The 17,608-nt window shown below is 46.4% G+C and overlaps 1 protein-coding gene across 2 annotated transcripts in view; it reads right to left on the bottom strand.

Moving 5' to 3' along the window:
* Positions 1 to 17,608, bottom strand: part of TMCC3 (transmembrane and coiled-coil domain family 3) — a 134,971-nt gene that overhangs the window by 40,171 nt on the left and 77,192 nt on the right. Inside the window, exon 1 of one of the 2 annotated variants that reach the window (XM_035337142.1) lies at positions 5,072 to 5,304. The exons of the other annotated variant lie outside the window; for it this stretch is intronic. Coding sequence (XP_035193033.1) covers positions 5,072 to 5,149 — 78 coding nt within the window. The 5' untranslated portion in view covers positions 5,150 to 5,304. Of the gene's footprint in view, positions 1 to 5,071; positions 5,305 to 17,608 lie in introns of those variants that run through there. 2 annotated transcript variants of the gene reach the window in all.

Below are 17,608 nucleotides of genomic sequence, written 5' to 3'. Positions count from 1 at the left end.
TGGCACCCCAGCAGGAGGGCAACTGCACGTCCTTCAAAGGGCACGAGCCAAGGGGATAGAGATTTCCCACCAGCGACTAAGTCGTTTTGTCTGTTTGTTCGTTTTACATAGAGCTGCCAGGAGATGCCCCTGCCCTGCAGGCAACGCCAGCCACTGCAGGAAGGATGAACCAAAAGCACAGCAGAGGAAGGGAGACGCAATCTTCAGAGACACCACGTTTCCAGGCAGAGACCAAGAGCTATGAAAGGTCTAAGTACAAAACTTCCAAACCTCGAAGTCACCTTAAACCCTGAAAAGAACACGAATCCCCACTTCCAGATGCTGTTCACATCGTGGATTGGAAGGAAGAAGGTGGACTGGGTGAAGACTCGGTATTTATGGCTCACGACTCGACCACATAGGTTCACTCTGCAGGATCAGAGGGAGCACAGGAACATCATGCTAAGCTGTACAGCAGCGTTTGCCCCCTTTATTTTGTTTGACAACAACAAATGACACCTCACGCTAACCTTGAGCATTTCGATGTATTTAATCCCCAAACTCAAAGGACACAAAGGAAAAAAAAAGAGAAGGATAGATGCTTTGTAAATTTCCTAACAGCCCTTTCCAGCACTAGAAAAAACACTGTTACAGTTCTCCAGACAGCTCTACAGTGACAAAATACTAAGAACAGGATTGTTGTTTTACAGGAACGGGCTTTCCTTCAGTTCCACGCAGCTGATCTGTTTCATGGGGTTGCTACCACAATCGAGGCTTCCCTCTCTTATTCCCCGTACTCCTGCATCACGGAGCCCACTCTTCGACAGGCTTCGCACATTTCTAGATACACTGTGGATCTAAAGATACATGAGAATATTCTGTCTCATCACATTATCTTCATCTTCTGTCAAAAAAATGAGGAAACAGCGACGAAAGCATGCATAGGTTCTTCAGGCACCAAGTATCTGGAGGTTTGGTTAGAAGCCACAAAAGCCCAGACCAAACATTTCTTCAACGTAAGTGACCCTTGTATTTAAAGGAACACCAGAAATGCAGATTAAATCTCAATTTCTCCTGAAACTGTGGTGGGTTTTGTTGTTTTTATTGCTGTTTAAATAATAGTAATAATCTTCCTCTGTGTCTTCATGCTATTTCCTCTAAATATACTGGAGATTACAAGAAATAAAGGGAATCCTCGGCAGATGATGAAAGTGATTAGAGGCTTAGGAAGGCTTCCCTATGAGGAGAGATTATTAAAAAGAATGCCTCGTGTATAGACAGGATGAATGGGAGGGATCATAAAAGAGACGTGGAAAATTAGAAGAGAGAGGCCAGAGGACATTTTTCATCACTAGAATACAAGAAAAGCAGCAGATTTCTGCATTTTTTAAAAAATGTAAGCCTTTTTTTGGTTGTGTTTAGGTAAGAATCAGTTCATCCACAAAGCACCGATTCTACTGCGAGTCTCACGAAGGCTGAGCACACAAGGATTGAAAATGGGAATCCCCATTTGTTGATAAAAAGAATAGCACATCCACATCTGTCCCAGGTGAGATTTTTCTTTATATGTAAAGAAATAATTCTATTTCAGATGAAAGAGTAACAAAGAGTTCTGAATAAGCTCCAGCATGAGAGAAATCACGTAACTAGGACCTCCTGCGTCTGTCTCAAGCACCTGGTATTGGTTAAAAGCAGGCTGTATCACGGCATAGACTTACAATGGGATGCAGTAAGGGACTCATGGTTTAGCTGGGCTAGAAGAAGGCCTTTCTTCTACAAGAACATACGTATAAATTCATAACCCTGATGAATTGTGGAGGACTCTCGCTCTGTAAGGGTTAAGAGATCAAGAGTGAGGAGCAACGCCCTGATCAGCAGCAAGAAAATCAACACACAGGCTTCTGAGATCTAAATAGGACAAGCTGGTGAGCACTGAGAGGTGAAAGCTTTAATAGGGCCTTGACAGGTGGTCCTGAAGCACAGGTTAACACAACGAGGCAAGAATTAGCACAGGGAAGCTAGTCTGAGCATCAGGAGCATTGCTATTGTGATAGCACAGACCTCTGCATGGAGTTGCCCCCTAAGAAGCCTGGTGTGGACAGAATCTGAGCACCTCTGGTCTCGTTTTGCAGTACTCACTGCAAAAACAACTCCCTGAGAAAGCACCAGGACACTCCTTAGCTGTCCTGCAGGCTACGGTCAAGGGAGAGCGGTACTTGGTACACGACAGCTAGAAATGCAGCCGTTGCTCCCATATCTCGTTCTACTTCCTAGCTTAGGTTGTTTTTGAAAGATTTGGGTTAATTTTCTGAGTGCTTCAGGGACTGACCAGTAGTGGACGCAAAGCGCAGGGAAGCTGCAGCCCGCGGCAGCTGCTGTTAGCAGAGGTGAGTTAACCACCCTGCACAGCGACGTGCACGCTGCTTCCACCTGTGCCCCAGACACAGCGAGCTGCAGCGACCCGTCTGGTTCTGGGGAGGGGGAGAGGCAGGAATAGCGCCCCAGCAGGGCACCCTTACAGCCGGGGATGGACGGATGACCTTCCAGAACCAAGGTAACAAGCCCAGCCCAAATACATACCCACCAAGAAACACCACAGCAGGAAGGCACCGGTACCATTACACACTGCAAATGGCAGAAGTTTTATGCCCTGCTCCGTGCTGCCACGCTCCTGGGACTCGGCCAGGGAATGGAACAGGAGCCCGACCTCTCCCTCCAAGCACTTGACCTCCTTCAGCTGCAGCAAATCCCCCCACGTTAAGAACGACTTGGCTGCCCCTCATTATTTTCTTCCTTGCAGGCGCTGGGATCTTTGCGCAAAATGTAACGTGGTTCATTGGAGAGCTGTTAGCAGAGCCCAGGAAACCATACTTCAAGTGGCCTCAAACAGGAAGGCGCTGAAGGTGGTTTCTAACTGCAGCAGGAATTGTAAAATCTCTTTCCCCTCAGATTCCAACATTCACAGACTCAGAAGGCTACATTCAGTTAGTTGCTCTCGCACTTCTGCAAACTGAATCTGGTGATGCCTTCCTACGGTATACACACGGCAGCAGTTGTGGCACAGTCTTCTTCCCCATCCACGGAGAAGGCTTTGCTTTCTCACGAGAAAAATCCTTAGAGGGGCATAAAGGACACAGACAACAATCCATGGAGTTGGGGAAGTCCTTCAAAGCCTTCCCACCCCAAAACTAGACTCAGTAGCCTATTTTATGCAGGCTCTGAGGTCCAGCAACTACTTTGCTGCTCCCTCCCCCAAGCTATATTAAACACATCTCACCCTGTTTACTGTACGCTGTCCCCATCACGCTGACAAACCAACTCCAAGACCTTCACACTGGCAGGTCCCCCAGGTGTGCTGGGTTCCCCGAGCATCCTCCCACCAACCCTGTACTGCTGTGTTCATTCTCTGTGTTGCTTTTTGCCATGAATGTTTCAGATCAGGGGCTTTATCTCCAGCTGCTCTGCTGCTTTTTATTCAGTCTCTAAGAGAGACACAGCATCCTGCCTTCTTGCTTCTTCCCCACGTAATACCGCCCATTGTAGCGCTGCGGTGCCTGACCATTTCTATCCCCTTGGTTGAGGCATCAAGAGGAATGTAGAAGTTACCCAGGAAAAAATCCTATTTGTCCCTAATAAGCACAAATGGATTTAGTGCAGGCTCTTGCCATTGTCTGGAATATACAACCTGCTGCTGCCATCCCTGCCAATTACGTTACAGGTTGCATGAGATCTGGCACAACCTGTAAAGCCTAGACCCCGGAGCAATGCAATTATATACGACTCTAGGAACCCTTTAATGAGTTACATTTCCAACTCTCATGGCTGCAGAAACAGAAGGAGAGGCTAAACCTGATGAAAACAAACTCAAAGTCAGACAGGAGCCCAATGCTTTCATAAAACTGCCTTAAGAATGAGATTTATTTTTCAATACGCAGGTACAACACACAATACTGAGTGTTAACCACGGTACTTCACGCTTTTAAGCGGATCTACTAGACTATAGGACGGAGGCTTCTGTTTCAGCTCTTAAACACGCCTAAAATCAGCCTTGAAGGTAAGCAACTTTCTTCCATGGCCATATTAACTTCGCATATTACTCTTTCAGCAAAAGCAATGAAGGAAAACCAGGTAGTTCAACTCATTAAGAGAAAAGCAAAGGCAGCACATAAAATCCTTAACTGCATTACGGCTGCGTGCACCCAGCTTGCAGGATGAAGAACATCCTAAACGTCGGTAGCAAAGCTCCTGACCCTGAAGCACGGCATTACGCAGCAACAACCTGGGGCACACCGCCTCCTTTTCAGCGCCCAGCTCGTGAGCTGGGAGGGGATGGAAAGAACGGCTAACGTGCCGTACAACAGAGAGCAGAAAGACGAAACAACACGTTTTGCTTCACAAACAGCTAATCCCCGCACTTCAAACCGGGAAGCTCGTTGACTGACGCACTCGGGATCTCATCTCGGCACTGAGAAGGCAGCGGGGGATTCCTGCCGGCACTCCGCGGCGGCGGGAGCAGCGCCCTTTCCTTCGGGCCCTCCTGCAGCGCCCGGGCTGAAGGAGCCGCTGGCGTTCCACCTGTTGGAGCCCAGCCTCTCGGGGAGGGTTTGGGGGCTGTGCGCGCAGCAGAGCCCCCTGCCTTCGTCGCCACAAAGGCTACTGAATAAGCGATAAGGTCACGAGCGCTGTCTGTGCATGGCTATACTGCATTATATGAGCAAAGCATCATAACAAGGAAGCTGACCTTGCTAGCAGACCGTAAGAAAACTATCCCATAAAGTTATATGCCAGGGATGTATGGGATATTCTTCCTTTATCCCTGGCGCACACTGACACACCTTTCCTGCATCTCACGCCCCGCGTCCCTGCGGGCTCAGGACCGGGAGCCAGTCACTCCGTGAGGCACGATGAAAACACCCGGCGCGCAGCTCAGCAAACAGAAACTCAGAAGGCAGCCCCGGCATCTAGGCAGGGAGCCTCCACCAGCCCCCGGGGGTGAGCCCCCGTCCCCCCACCTCCCCGAGTTTCTGCCAGGGCACCCCGCTCCACGACCCGCCGTTGCGGTGCGGAGGTGTGGTTCCCCCCCGCCCGTTACCCGCGTCTTGCGGCGCCGGTGCCGCTCGGGGTCCGAGTAGGTCCTGTCCACGGCCAGCGCCGTGTCGCTGCCCGGCATGGCGGCGGGCGGGCAGGGCTCCGGGCAGGGGTCCCGCTGGCGGCCGCGCTACTGAGGGCTCGGGGCTGCCGCCGCGGCGCGGGAGGGCCGGGCACGCCCGGAGGGCGGCGGCATGGCTCGGCTGCCTCTCAGCCGGCACGCCCGCCTTAACCCCTCCGCACCGGGACGGGGGGGCGGCGGCTGCCTCCTCACACGGCTGGGGCTGGGGGCTGAGGGGGCGCGGTGAGCTCCTGAGGTACAGCTGACCGAATAGTCACGGACCCGTCCTCCTGCCTCCGGGCTTCTCAAGAAAGCTCCAGCTCTTGACCATCCAGATGAGCTCCAGTGGCCACCTCGAGTTCTCTTCTTGTGGTAGATTTCCACTAACCTAGATCCCGTGGCTACAGTGAAGCCCCGCAAAGCACGACCAAGCCCTAGGGGCTCAGAGGTCCACCGCAAGGAACCCCAGGTGCTAACGGTGCCGTCCAGGGGCGGTATCAGCGCAAGGTCTTGGCACCTCGGCACGGCGTGAGGCACCCTGGGCAGGGCTGCGTGCTGCGCCTGGGAGTCCCCAGTACGCAGGGCTTTCCACAAAGCACACAAATTCCATCAAAGCAACGTATAATCACATCTTCCAAAGTGGTGGAGCATGACAAGCGATGCCATTTCAGTTCCCGTTATACGTACAAGATAAATCCTCCAGTGTGCTAGCATACGGGAGCTTCAAACCACACTTGTGAACACCAAGAACACATCTTCCAGGGCATGAGCCTCTACTTAAATTGCTAAGAGTTGAGCAGAATTCTTTTTGCATTTATTTTCAGAATACCTATGCCAAGAAATATATTCAAATCAGTAACGTTGAACACATGTTAAGCTCTTGAAAAGTAAAAGCTGAATACTCTTTCTATAATCACTCAGCAAATTGTACAGGAGAAGTACTTTTCCCCTTTATGGAATAAGTCGAATAGTTGTAAGAGAAAGGGAACGTGGAGTTCCTTCAGACCGACTCCCTTGCAGCAGCAGCAGGACTTCCTCCACCTTTTAGGTCGCGGCTACGGTGCGCGTGCGTGAGTCACGCTGCCCTTCTCCAGTCGGAGACAGCAACTGTCCCGAGGCATATGCATGTATAAACATATATACATATCAACACAGCGAGCTACCCTGGAGGGGATTTCAGCAGGAAAAAAAAAAATCCCTGCCACTATTTACATTTTTATTGGAATCTTATGTACCGAGATAACACCGCTATCAGAGGGAATTATCTGACACAAAGGCCTCCTTGTTTTCATCAAATGAGGTCTTCAGAAATGAAAGAAGTGACATTCCAAAGGAAAAAAATAAATCCTAGAACCAACCTTCTTGGCAGGTGTTTCTTCTTTAATTCTGACACCAGTTTTTTACAAAGTTATCCCAAATTCAAAGACCAATTAAGTAGGGAGTGGGTTTACCACGGGAAGCCTTATTTGCCCAATGCAGTATTCGTGTAACCAAAGTCACACACGGTGCCTGCACACAAGTGATGACTTGCCATTCTTCCTATACTTATGTAGCTCAACAAGATAGCTGAAGGGAAAAAAGCTTTAAAATGGAAACTGGATTTCTTCAGTCCCTCAGCTCAGACATGAAAGTTAATTCATGCCTCAAAATGTGCCAGAAGGAGGGAAGGTAAGTAAGAGGTAAAGGTCAGTAAGAAATTAAATAGGCAAATGGTGTGGGTTTGGGGTTTTCACTGAGGTGATAATTGCACATTTCCAAAGGGGACTGTGCAGTTTCCAGCACCTAGGATGAAACGCCCTTACTTCCTCAGAAACTTTCAGGATTTTTTTTAAGCCTTGCCAGACGTAGTTGATCAAAGCATAGAGAGGAAAAAGGTAGATGGAAAAAGGGCCCATAAAAGGCTTCAGTTGGTTGGCTTTTGAGTAATACAAGGCTTACTATAAATCACAGTTGATTCAAAAATGTAGAGTTTTATTTAAATAATATCAGCTTTATTTAAATAATACCAGAGGCTAGCAGGAAGATCATGAAATTTCTCTTCCAAGATGAAGAGATGGGGGTGGGTACTATATATTTAGGAGGAAGTTGTGTGTGGTTGGTCAAAGTATTAACACCTATACTAAACATAAACAAAGAAAGCACTCTCTTCTGCTACAGCTTCTAGGAAGAAAAGATAACACAGTCAGCCTCACAAGACCCAGACCAGGTGTGGCATTAGGCGTGCCTTCCAGTCAGGTTTGTTTGCTCAGGCACCGCTATCGGCGGTGGCAGTCCCTGCTGTGCGTGCCAGCTCCAGCGGCTCCCCTGTGCTGTGCTAGCACTGAGGGCTTCCCAGAGGAGCTGTGAGCATGGGACAGCCGGCTGAGCAGCTGGGAACAGCAGCTGGGCATGGCAACAAGTTACTGTGGAGCAGAAAGAGCAGCGTGGGCAGAGGCACCCATCCCACAGGTGAGGAGAGCCCTTCCCCGCAAGCTGAATTAGAAGCTGCTGCCATCTCAGCAGCCTCTGCAGGTGCCGCTCTTTGCAAGCATCTACAGTAAAGGGCTCCTTGCTTATGTTGGAGATAGATCATCTGTGTCTTCAGAATGCAATAAAGTGTACACCAAACTGTGGTGCCACGCAGTCATCTGTCCAGCTGAAGGCTGCTCCTTTCCCCTCTACTCTTCCCCCTCACCCTTGTGCACCTAGGTCCTGCAGGTCTGTAGCAGGAGCAGGACGACCGCCATCCTACAGCACGTTTGCTGAACGCGTTTCATTTTGTTTGGCTGAGCACAGACAGCTCCCCTCCTCACACACACAGAGCTGGTTTGCACAGCTCTCCTTCCGCACTCCGACAGACAGGACTGCCTGAACACAGCACAACACTGCACAGCACAGTACTTCGGGCAGCCTCACCAGGTATTTCCTCTCACTGTTATTTTCAAAAGCCCACAGACCTGGAATAAATGCTCTTCCCACACACTGCACCCACTCCCATCTGAACTTTCAATCTACTAAGGCAAAGACTTCCAAATATTGGCAGGAACTTGAGGCTGAGCTCAGAGTGACACAGGTAGAAGTGGTTGCCCATAGATGAATTCTCTCACCCCTTGTTCTTCTGACAAGGTAATTTTTAAATTCATTTCTACAGTTTAAGTTAATGATAAAACTGTTATACCAGCCCAGCCATCCACTTTGTCAATTTGAAGTTCAGATTTCTCAAAATCATTCATCAGCTGCCCAGCTGTCCTTAGAGGCACAGAGTAATTTCATCCTTTTCCAATGCCTTTCCTCACTTCAGGACACTGGCACCACCCACGGTGATTAACTCCTGATGTTTATATCATTTTGCTGTCCTTTTCTAAGAAGTGACCTTTTAACAAATGTTGCAAATTATTGAAGGTCCGATTAAGCTTAGGATCGCTGAACAAGGGCATACACCACTGCATGCAGCTCTCCGTGGGACAGACGTCAATGCTGGGTTTGCCTGCATTGTCCTGTTTTGGGAAAAGAAGATCCCTGGAGGGGCAGCAGAAGCAGTGACCAAAGCAGGCCTGAGACTTCTGCAGATGACTCCCATCTCACTCCCCCTGCATGAGCTGCATCTTTGTCATCCATTTCCTGCCGCATGACCCTACTCACCAGATGCAGCCATCCCATCTGGGAGCACACGTTTGTGAGAAGAGAACCACACCACCTTTCTTCTGTGGAGAACCTTGAGCTTTCCAGAATTAAAAGTGCTATTATTAAATGCTGTGTTCTGATGTTGTTGGGACAACCGATACATACAGTGCTAAGTATATATCGGCCAAGGCAAACTCAGGAAGAAGGCGAAGGTCCCTTTTTCCACAACAGCAACATCTGTACGCTAAGCAGGATACTGGGGCTTTTTATGAGGGACTTTTCAACGTGCCCTCCAAACCTTTTTCCCAAAGCTTGTCACAGCCAGTCTCCAGGGAAAAGTCCTACGTGATGAAAGACGGCCGGCACCATTTCTAAATCTGACAGCAAATGGGACAGTGCTGAGCGACGCTGGCCTTGCAGTCATCCACGAGCACGCGGTCACCGTTCTCAGTGTTTCTGCCAAAGCATGAGCCTTTCACACCCACAGGAAAGGAGATACTCGGTGTGTACCAACACAAAGTGCCAAGGGATCACCCAGAGATTTACAGGCTGCATTGCCAGGCTGTGACGTTCATTCAGAAGATGTGATGTTGACAAACATTCAGGTATCTAATTAAAATTTTTAATCAGCTCCTCTCCTCTCTGTCCTCTCCTCATCAAGAGGGTTGTTTTTTATGAGCTTTCAGGATGTAACAGCCGTGTACACAATGTGAGTAGCCATTCTGTACAACAGAAAAAGCTCCCAACCCAGGACTGTCTTGGCCTATCAGTGCCGTGTATTGATAGAGGGTGAAGGATAGAGAAGCAAGTGAAAAATTCCAATTGATGGTAGCAGAAGTCCTCCCTCTTCTTTCCTTCCCCTGCCTACTGTTTATTGTCCCTTTCTGCTTTGGGTCCTTTTCTTCTTGTACAGACAAGGAAGTTATGCTGCAAAGTTCCCCTCTGCTGCTGCTGGCAGTGACAGCACCAGTGCAAACTACCTGCAGGATGGTGGCAGTGTTTTGCATTTTAAGTGCTATGAGTAAGAGCCACCTTTTTAGCAGACGTAAATAACAGCCGTTCTTTACAGCCAAGAACCCAGCTATTTACAGTAAGGATGATCTGTGTTGCAGAGGCAAGTACAGAAGCCTCCCTTGGGCAATGGGAATGGCTGCTGCTCATCAGCATACGATGTTTGTTCTGCTTCACAGCATGCAATTTGGGGCCCACCTGGGCACGGCTGGATATGAGCATATCCAACCTGTCTGTCCCAGATCAGCCACCTTGATATTGCTGTGAGGTCTGCAGAACCTCGGCTGCAGCTGGCTGGCACGTAAAGGTGTGCCCCCTTCCAAAACGTGAATGTGAACTTGCATCCAAACCGTTCAGACTGCAGCCAGAAGGTAGACAGCCTAAATCAGCATACCCTGATGGTTCTATCAGTAAGATCATCTGTCCCAAATTAAAATAAACAAGGCAACAGCCAGGACTAGATATAGCCCATGAGCACAAGAATTGCTCTCAGGGCGTGCCACCTCTACCCACCATTCAGAGAAGCGCTCGCAGCTGTGTGCAGCTGGGTAGGTGACATCTGGGCTCCTAAAGGCACTCTAAGGGAATACAAGAGCACCACAGCTTTCACCCTACTGCTTTTTGGCTGTAGCTTCACAGACGCCCCAGCTCAATTTGTGGCTTCTGCTTCCACACAGAGATTGTGCTGGGTAGGAACCTGTCAATTCTCTTTGTGAATTGCACGGCTGTGACTCTGTATGCATTATGTCACGCGAAATGTGTGGCATCAATGATTTCCATATCAACAGACAATGTCAAATGCTGGAGCAGGACTTCTTTGCCAGTCAACCAGAAAATACAGACGGGTTATCAGAGGACAGAAAAATTAATGATTATACAAGTAAGGCTACACCTCTTCCTGGTGAGTGCTGTTATACAGCACTGAAACTTGCTGCAGCCCTTCGGGTTTCACTACAGTCACTCTCTGTTTACAGACACAAGAATGAAGCTCGAGTTTCCTCGCCACTATCAGGCAACCACCTACGACTCATCTAACTGTGGTTCTGCTAAATCTCTCTGCACTGCAACATGAAAGCTTTCCTTTAAAATTACATGTGCAGGGAACTCAATTAAGTATATTGTCTGATGGGTTCACGCATTAATACAACATGGTTAAGCGTAATAAAAACTGAAAGCTCCTTCCAGTTTACTTCTCAATGTGCCAGACCTAAACATATGACGTTCATCTCTGATTTGGGTGACAGGGATGTGAAGTAACCTCAACTAAGCAGAAAAGCCCAAATGCCATTCTGCTTAATTGGAATAATTTTTCCAAGGGTATTTATTCTTCACGACACCAAACTGTAGCACCTGTATACATACTTTTCTGGATCAGAACTATATAACTTTGATTATTGAAATTAAGATTTGGATCACGATATAACATTATTTCTATTTTTAAATCTGTGAGATAATACAGATACTAAGAAAAAAATCTGAACTTTTAACGTCTACTCATGCCCTCTTGGACCCTTCAAAACCATAAATTCATAAGCTATAATTTGTTATGAAATCTGGCGACAATTTTTGAAAGATTGAATTCTTCTGCTTTGTTCTTTTACAACAAATAAAATGTATATCACACAGTTTTGTGGTTTATTTTTAAGCCCTGAGACCTGCGTTGCAGCAGGACTGTATAAACAGCAGCATACTTTGCAGTGGTTTTGGGAACTGCAGCAACATGAGCTACAATCCTAGTGTGTCAGGGGAGTTCTCCCCTGAAGTTCCATGAAAGGAAAATGTTACGTGTGAGATCACCTGAAAGTGGAATGGTGGGGATACAGCATTTGTCAACGAGAATCCCTATTCTGCCATAGAGGAATATCATTTTCTGGAACAAAACTAGTAACTATACCCCTCCCTCCCCCCCCCCGCTCCCCCCCAGCATAACTGTGACTGAGCTTTTCTTACTCAATTTACACGAAGGGTGGGACTTCTTTCCCTTCCTATCTGCTAGAGCTGTGTCAATCAAGCACTTTTATGTGAAGCAATGCCCAGGGACAGAAGCTCAGCCAGCCCCGGTGCCCGCAGAAGCCTGGCCCTGCTGCAGAGCTCAGCAGAGGAGACAGGCAGCAGCCGGGCAGCTCTGTGCCTGGAAGAGCCGAACACCCTCTGCCCTGCCGGTGCCCAGCGCACAGAGAGCTGCTGTCCTGTCCAGCACCAGCTAGCCTCAAGCACTTCTGAATGATGAAGCTGTCTCTCATCCTGCCTTAAAAAAAAAAAAAATAATTAAATTTAAAAAAAAAAGCAGCAGGGTCTGATCCAGAACGACGGCATGTAATTGCCTCTGCTCCAGCTACGAGCAGCTCCCCACTTCTTTGTAACCACCTCAGGCCAATGATTTTCCAGATGTCAGATAGATTTTTCAAGCCCAGTTTCAAGCCCAGTATAAAGGCATGACCTTATCAACAGGAATCTTACAGGCACGTGCTTACAAATCAAAACACGGAAGAAAACTGAAAATTATTAAAAATAATTAGAGACTTATTAGTGAAACTGTTCTTTTACAGTGTTCCCTTGAATTTATTTCTGTTTGTGTGCCTCACATGCACAACCTTATAAACAATTCTATTTAAATTATTAGGAGGGGAGAAATTGAATACTCCAACTTTCCTCTTATGCTAATAAAGATTAATTATTACATGTAGATTTTGAAACGTTTGTAATCACAAGTCTCAGTAGAAATCATTGAAGCAATATATAAACTCTAATAGCAACATAAAATGTCTAATAGCAACATGGTATATATCATAATTAATTAAGAGCTCTGGTGACCCAGCATATGAAAGTTATGACAAAGTAAGACAGCTCGTTTTCCAGCGGTTTTAGCTGAAGACAAGTCACATTACAACAATAAACACAAGCAACTGGCATTGCAATGACCTATTGTATGAACGGAAAGTGTGCGTACCTCGCCACCTGCTCTGACGCTCAACAAATCCAACACTTTTCAGCATCTCAGACAAACAGGTCTGCTACAGTTATGAACTGGTGGAGCATAATCTTCATGGACACTCACCAAAACCTCGCATCTCTTCCAATGAAAAGTTACTTTTTTTCTAAACAAAGTATTTTCTCATGGTTTCAATTTTTTTTTTTTAAAAAAAAAAAAAGGTAGCACAAACTTTTCACCATTTGAAAACTCAACAGATAAACTAGTCTTGTGTTGTTGTTTTTTCTTAAGAGAAAAAATAGTTTTCATTGCAGTCACAAGTTTTCATTAAAAAAATACCATTTCCCTTCTGTTCTGTTCTGCACTGTTGAAACTCTAGGCATGGCTTGAGGATTTGCTTAGGCTGAAAGGAACTGTTCTGCCTTGGCTGGGAAGCAGAGCAGTTCTGGGAAACATACCTGCAGCGCTGCTGGGACTGCACGGAGAGTAATAACACGCAGCTGTAAAAGGGCTCGCTATATATATGCCACCGTTGCGTAGATAAAGACTGCCTGCACAAGAATGATCAGAGCTCCAGGTGGGTGCTCCCAGCAGGATGACATCAGTGGCCCTGAAACCACAGGCACGGGATGGTATCAGAGGCCCCAGGGCCATAAACACAAATGGCCAATTACTGATACAGACATGGAATAAACGCATGCAAGCCGCCCTCAGGCAATAACACAGGCGGAGGTGGATTTATATCACACTCTTAAGCTGCAACAAAAAACAGTGACTGCTTGGGTGACCCTGCTTCAGAGTTACTACGCAAAAATGATCATTTCAGTACCCTGTAATGCTACATACTTATGTATTGTCATGGCAGAGGGATGAATACCTTTAATGCTTGTGTTTGGTCTAGTATCTTACCCTTGAGGCCGGGTTGTAATTTGGATACAACAACGCAGAGCAGGTCAGAGAGCTGGTCCAGGTGAAAACCACCTCTGTCAAAACAAAGTAAATTATTAGACCGCAATATAGAGAGAGATTAGTTTGATTGGCTCCGGCATCGGGCTGGCTGCACAGCTCCTCAAGCAGCGGGGCTGACTTAGGCAAGTGAGCATGACGCAGAGTCCAGCAGAAGTCAGAAGTGAGGATTTAAATCAGTCATGAAATCACATTCTTAGTTGCCGTATTTTTTTGCAAGCAAAAACCTTGCGGGAAGCTTCAGAGTGACTCTTCTGGTGAACTTGAGATCAGCAATCATATCTGGAAAAGTCATCTCTCTGGGTATCATAATACCAGCTGCTGAAGTTATGACGAGGGAGAGATGAAAACTAACAGGACTGCCTGGAGGACTGAGGAAAATGCAAATGTGGCATTAGAACATCTGTGGAGATAAAACATCTAAAGTAACAGTTCAAACAATTACCTGATCTAGGAAAGGGAAAGACTCAATATAGAACCAAAATAAATGACCCAGCAGGAAAACTATGCCCTTGTGTTCTCTAAGAATGTGTCATCTTCTGGGGATGTTTCACTAAATCTGTCTAAAATTTTCTCTTGCTACTGATATGGAAATTTCCTCTAGTTATCTGGACTTTGCCTGGTCAGTCCCCCAGACCACAATGTATTTATTTTTCTAAGGCATCCGATAGTAAGAAACAAGGGCACATCTGTACACAACTCAGCTTCACTGATGCGGAAAAAAGCAGATGAACTCAATGAAATCAGCAGAGATTTCTTGCATTCCTCTGTAGTGAATGTGGACAGGCAGCAGAGCAAACATCTGAAAGTTAAACAATGTCCCTGAGCATTTAAAAACCTTAAAGTGAGTCCTCTTCTCAAGACGAGAATAAAAACAAACAAATGCTTAGTAACTGTACTCAGCAAGACATCTTCAACCCATCTATCAAAATCGTAAGTGATTTAAAAACAGAGGAGATTAACAGACCAGAACACCCACTATTTTCAACAGGCCCTTATTCTGCACTGTAATCTCAGAAATAAGAAAAATACTAGACAGAAAACTTGACGGGGTTAAAAATACGTTGTTTGAGCTGTCTTTTCTTTGTTCGTTAGCCGTTCCACAGACACACACATCTATAAACACACATTATTTAGTTATGCCTCCCCCGGACTACCAGCACTTCACAGGCAGAGCAAGCAGTTTAGCTGTGGCGCAGGGCAGCGTGCAGGGGAACACACACATCGTGCCTTCCTGATGTCGGACTGCCACAAGTCTGAGCAGTTGTCAAGTTAGATGAAGAGTAAATAGTAGAACAGGGCAGGGGGGAGAAAGCAAGCTGTTTCAGGAGGGGTTTAGCAAACTCAAAGAGGGCATTTTTACCCCAAGAAAAAGAATAAATGGATTTGTTCTGCATGGTATGGCTTGACTGTAGGGGTTTCTGAGCTGATTTCTTGCAACAGATTTTTTTAAATGTCATGAAATTGGGACAAACCTGTTGACTTCCGAAACCATTACCAATTTTCAACAGTTAAGGATCCTTCCAAATCTCTTCTGTTACTGCTAATGGGTATTAGTTCAGCGAAGTGTGGACAGCCAATAAACCATGGAAAAAATCAGTCCTGTAACTGGAACAAATTCTTCTCATGGTCTGCAGAACCATTCAAATAAGATGCAGCACCAGGATCTGTGGTTTACTAAAGCTCTGCTGGAGACCTGCAGTAAAATGTTGCTTTTTAGTAAACTTGAAAGTAATTTTCACCACAAATTTTGTGACACATGGATAACTTTGAATGTTGGATACAGAGCCCTCAGTCAGACTTACTTGTGCAGATCTAGATATCTCAAGTAAATATAAATACATATATTTGTGTATATATATACTTAGTAAAAAGAGAATATGCAATAAGTTGTAAGATCACAGCATCACTTCTTGAATCCCAAGTACGAGACACTCTATGAAAACTTGATTTTTAACACTGAGCAACTAGAGCGTTTTGTTATGTCAGTGAGGAAAGCCACCTTTATAGGTGGGCCTGCAGGCTGGCAGGATGGCTTCCAGCAGGACAGTCATTTACTAGGACTGAACTGAATGAGTGCAGAAGAGCTACCTGAGGGCCATATACATGACAGCAGTTTGTTGCTCTTAAGAAATATCAGAAATATATCCCAGGTTTCTGCATGAATGTTACATCTCTGTTTCAAGTCTAATAACAGCAATTAAAGTGATTTTGATTGTCAAGGATTTGATCAGCACACTAGTGCTGCTGCTGCTTAGACATGCAGGGATTCCTACGCATGAGAAGCCACAATTTTGTTAGACCTTGTAGATCACGCTGTCAGCACCGACCAGCGTCAGTCCCTGGAGCAGGATTTACCAGGTAGGTGAGGCACTTACTGCAATGGATGCTCAGGAGTCATTCTGTGCACTCTGAATTTCACATAGTTTTGCAAGGACGTTGATGTACTTATGCAAGTACTCTGAAGAATATGCTGACCTTGTCAGATCATGCGGTACCTGAGATCATGAAAGCTCTCTATTTTCCAGGTATTAAGAATGTGCACATACAAGTTGTTGACTTAGTTTATGGCCAATGCCTCTTCCATGAGGTTATTTCAAAGGCAAACAGATATTTTACTGAATTACTCAGGATTCCAGTACACGAATCACTTACTAAAACTTAACTTTCCCTGAATAATTTACTTGGTCTTCTTACTTAATTACTGATCTCTCTTTCCTGAAGATCTGGAGGTGAGGCACTGGCACACACAAATGCAAGGAAAAAAAAAACATGGCAAACATGGCATTAACTTTCAGACGTAGCCACAGCACTAACACCACTACCCAGGGAGTTTGAAAGCCCTCCTGCTGCAACCCTTGATTAATATTCAACCTTGATCTTTCTGCGTCCTTTGATTTTGTGGCTTTCTTGAAAGACTTGACACATACAGGGATCCTTCAAATACCAGTCTGAAGGGTATTTTAATTTATATATATATGTGTGTGTATAAAATTCTCTTCTATCAGTTGTGCTTAGCACAGCACAGACAACTATACCCAAGTGGTATGCAGATGACACCGTTCCAAGAGCAGAATCCCTCCGCAGCTATCTCCGCACCGGGCTCCATGCTCTGTGTCAGCGCAGGATGAATTCCACCCCTCAGATGGTTTCCAACTAATCTCATTTCTGTCAGCCTCTCTGGAAGATGGAAGGCAGTGGATGGATGCCTCCGACAGATGAATTTGAAATAAATTGTAAGGGAGATGGATGCCGTTAGCTGGGTCTCTGCTGCTGCTGAAGGCTGACGCCTCAGCTGTGTACGGGTGGAAAATTCTTGTCAGCACAGATGGTTTGTTTTGACCGTGCTATGTCATTTAAATGTTAGAATAATAACAGAAATTGGGTTATTTTGTGGCAGCAGCCACTTTTCAAGGGAAGTTAAAAGCATGTGGGCACTGAGAACGTTATAGCTAATACACAGCAAGGCAACACCACCCAGCAATCTGCTGTGTAGGTGACACTGCAAGACACACGAAAGCTTGCCTGAGACAACCCACCGCATCCGTCAGCACGCTGTAATGCAATGGCACCGGGTTTCAAACTCGCCCGGGGTGAGAGAATTCAATGTAAACAATCTGCTTATATTTGTCAACACTTATATTGGAGACTGGGAGCCTAAAAAAAAAAAAAAAAAAAAAAAAAAAAAAAAAAAAAAAAAAAAAAACACCCTTCCTTGCAGGCGTTTTAGCCCCAGCTTTGCCCAAAGCAGAGCACGCCGAGGCAGTGCGTGATTCATTTTGGCCGGGCCGGGCCTGCCCTGAGGCGCAGGGCCCGCGGGGCAGCTGCTGCTCGCCCTGCCCTCGAGGAGCCGGCGTGCAGGCGTGTCCCGCTCCCACACGTCCTCCACGTGGCGTGGTGAATCCTCAAGCTGGGTTCTGCTGTAGGAAACCCACCCCCGGCCTTATCTGCAGTGCTGGTTGCTCCAG

Source organism: Oxyura jamaicensis, chromosome 1 (genome assembly GCF_011077185.1).
Source record: "Oxyura jamaicensis isolate SHBP4307 breed ruddy duck chromosome 1, BPBGC_Ojam_1.0, whole genome shotgun sequence".
Classification (NCBI taxonomy): Eukaryota; Metazoa; Chordata; class Aves; order Anseriformes; family Anatidae; genus Oxyura; species Oxyura jamaicensis.
Note: the sequence above shows the minus strand (reverse complement) of the source record. Positions and strands in the feature narration are given on the sequence as shown.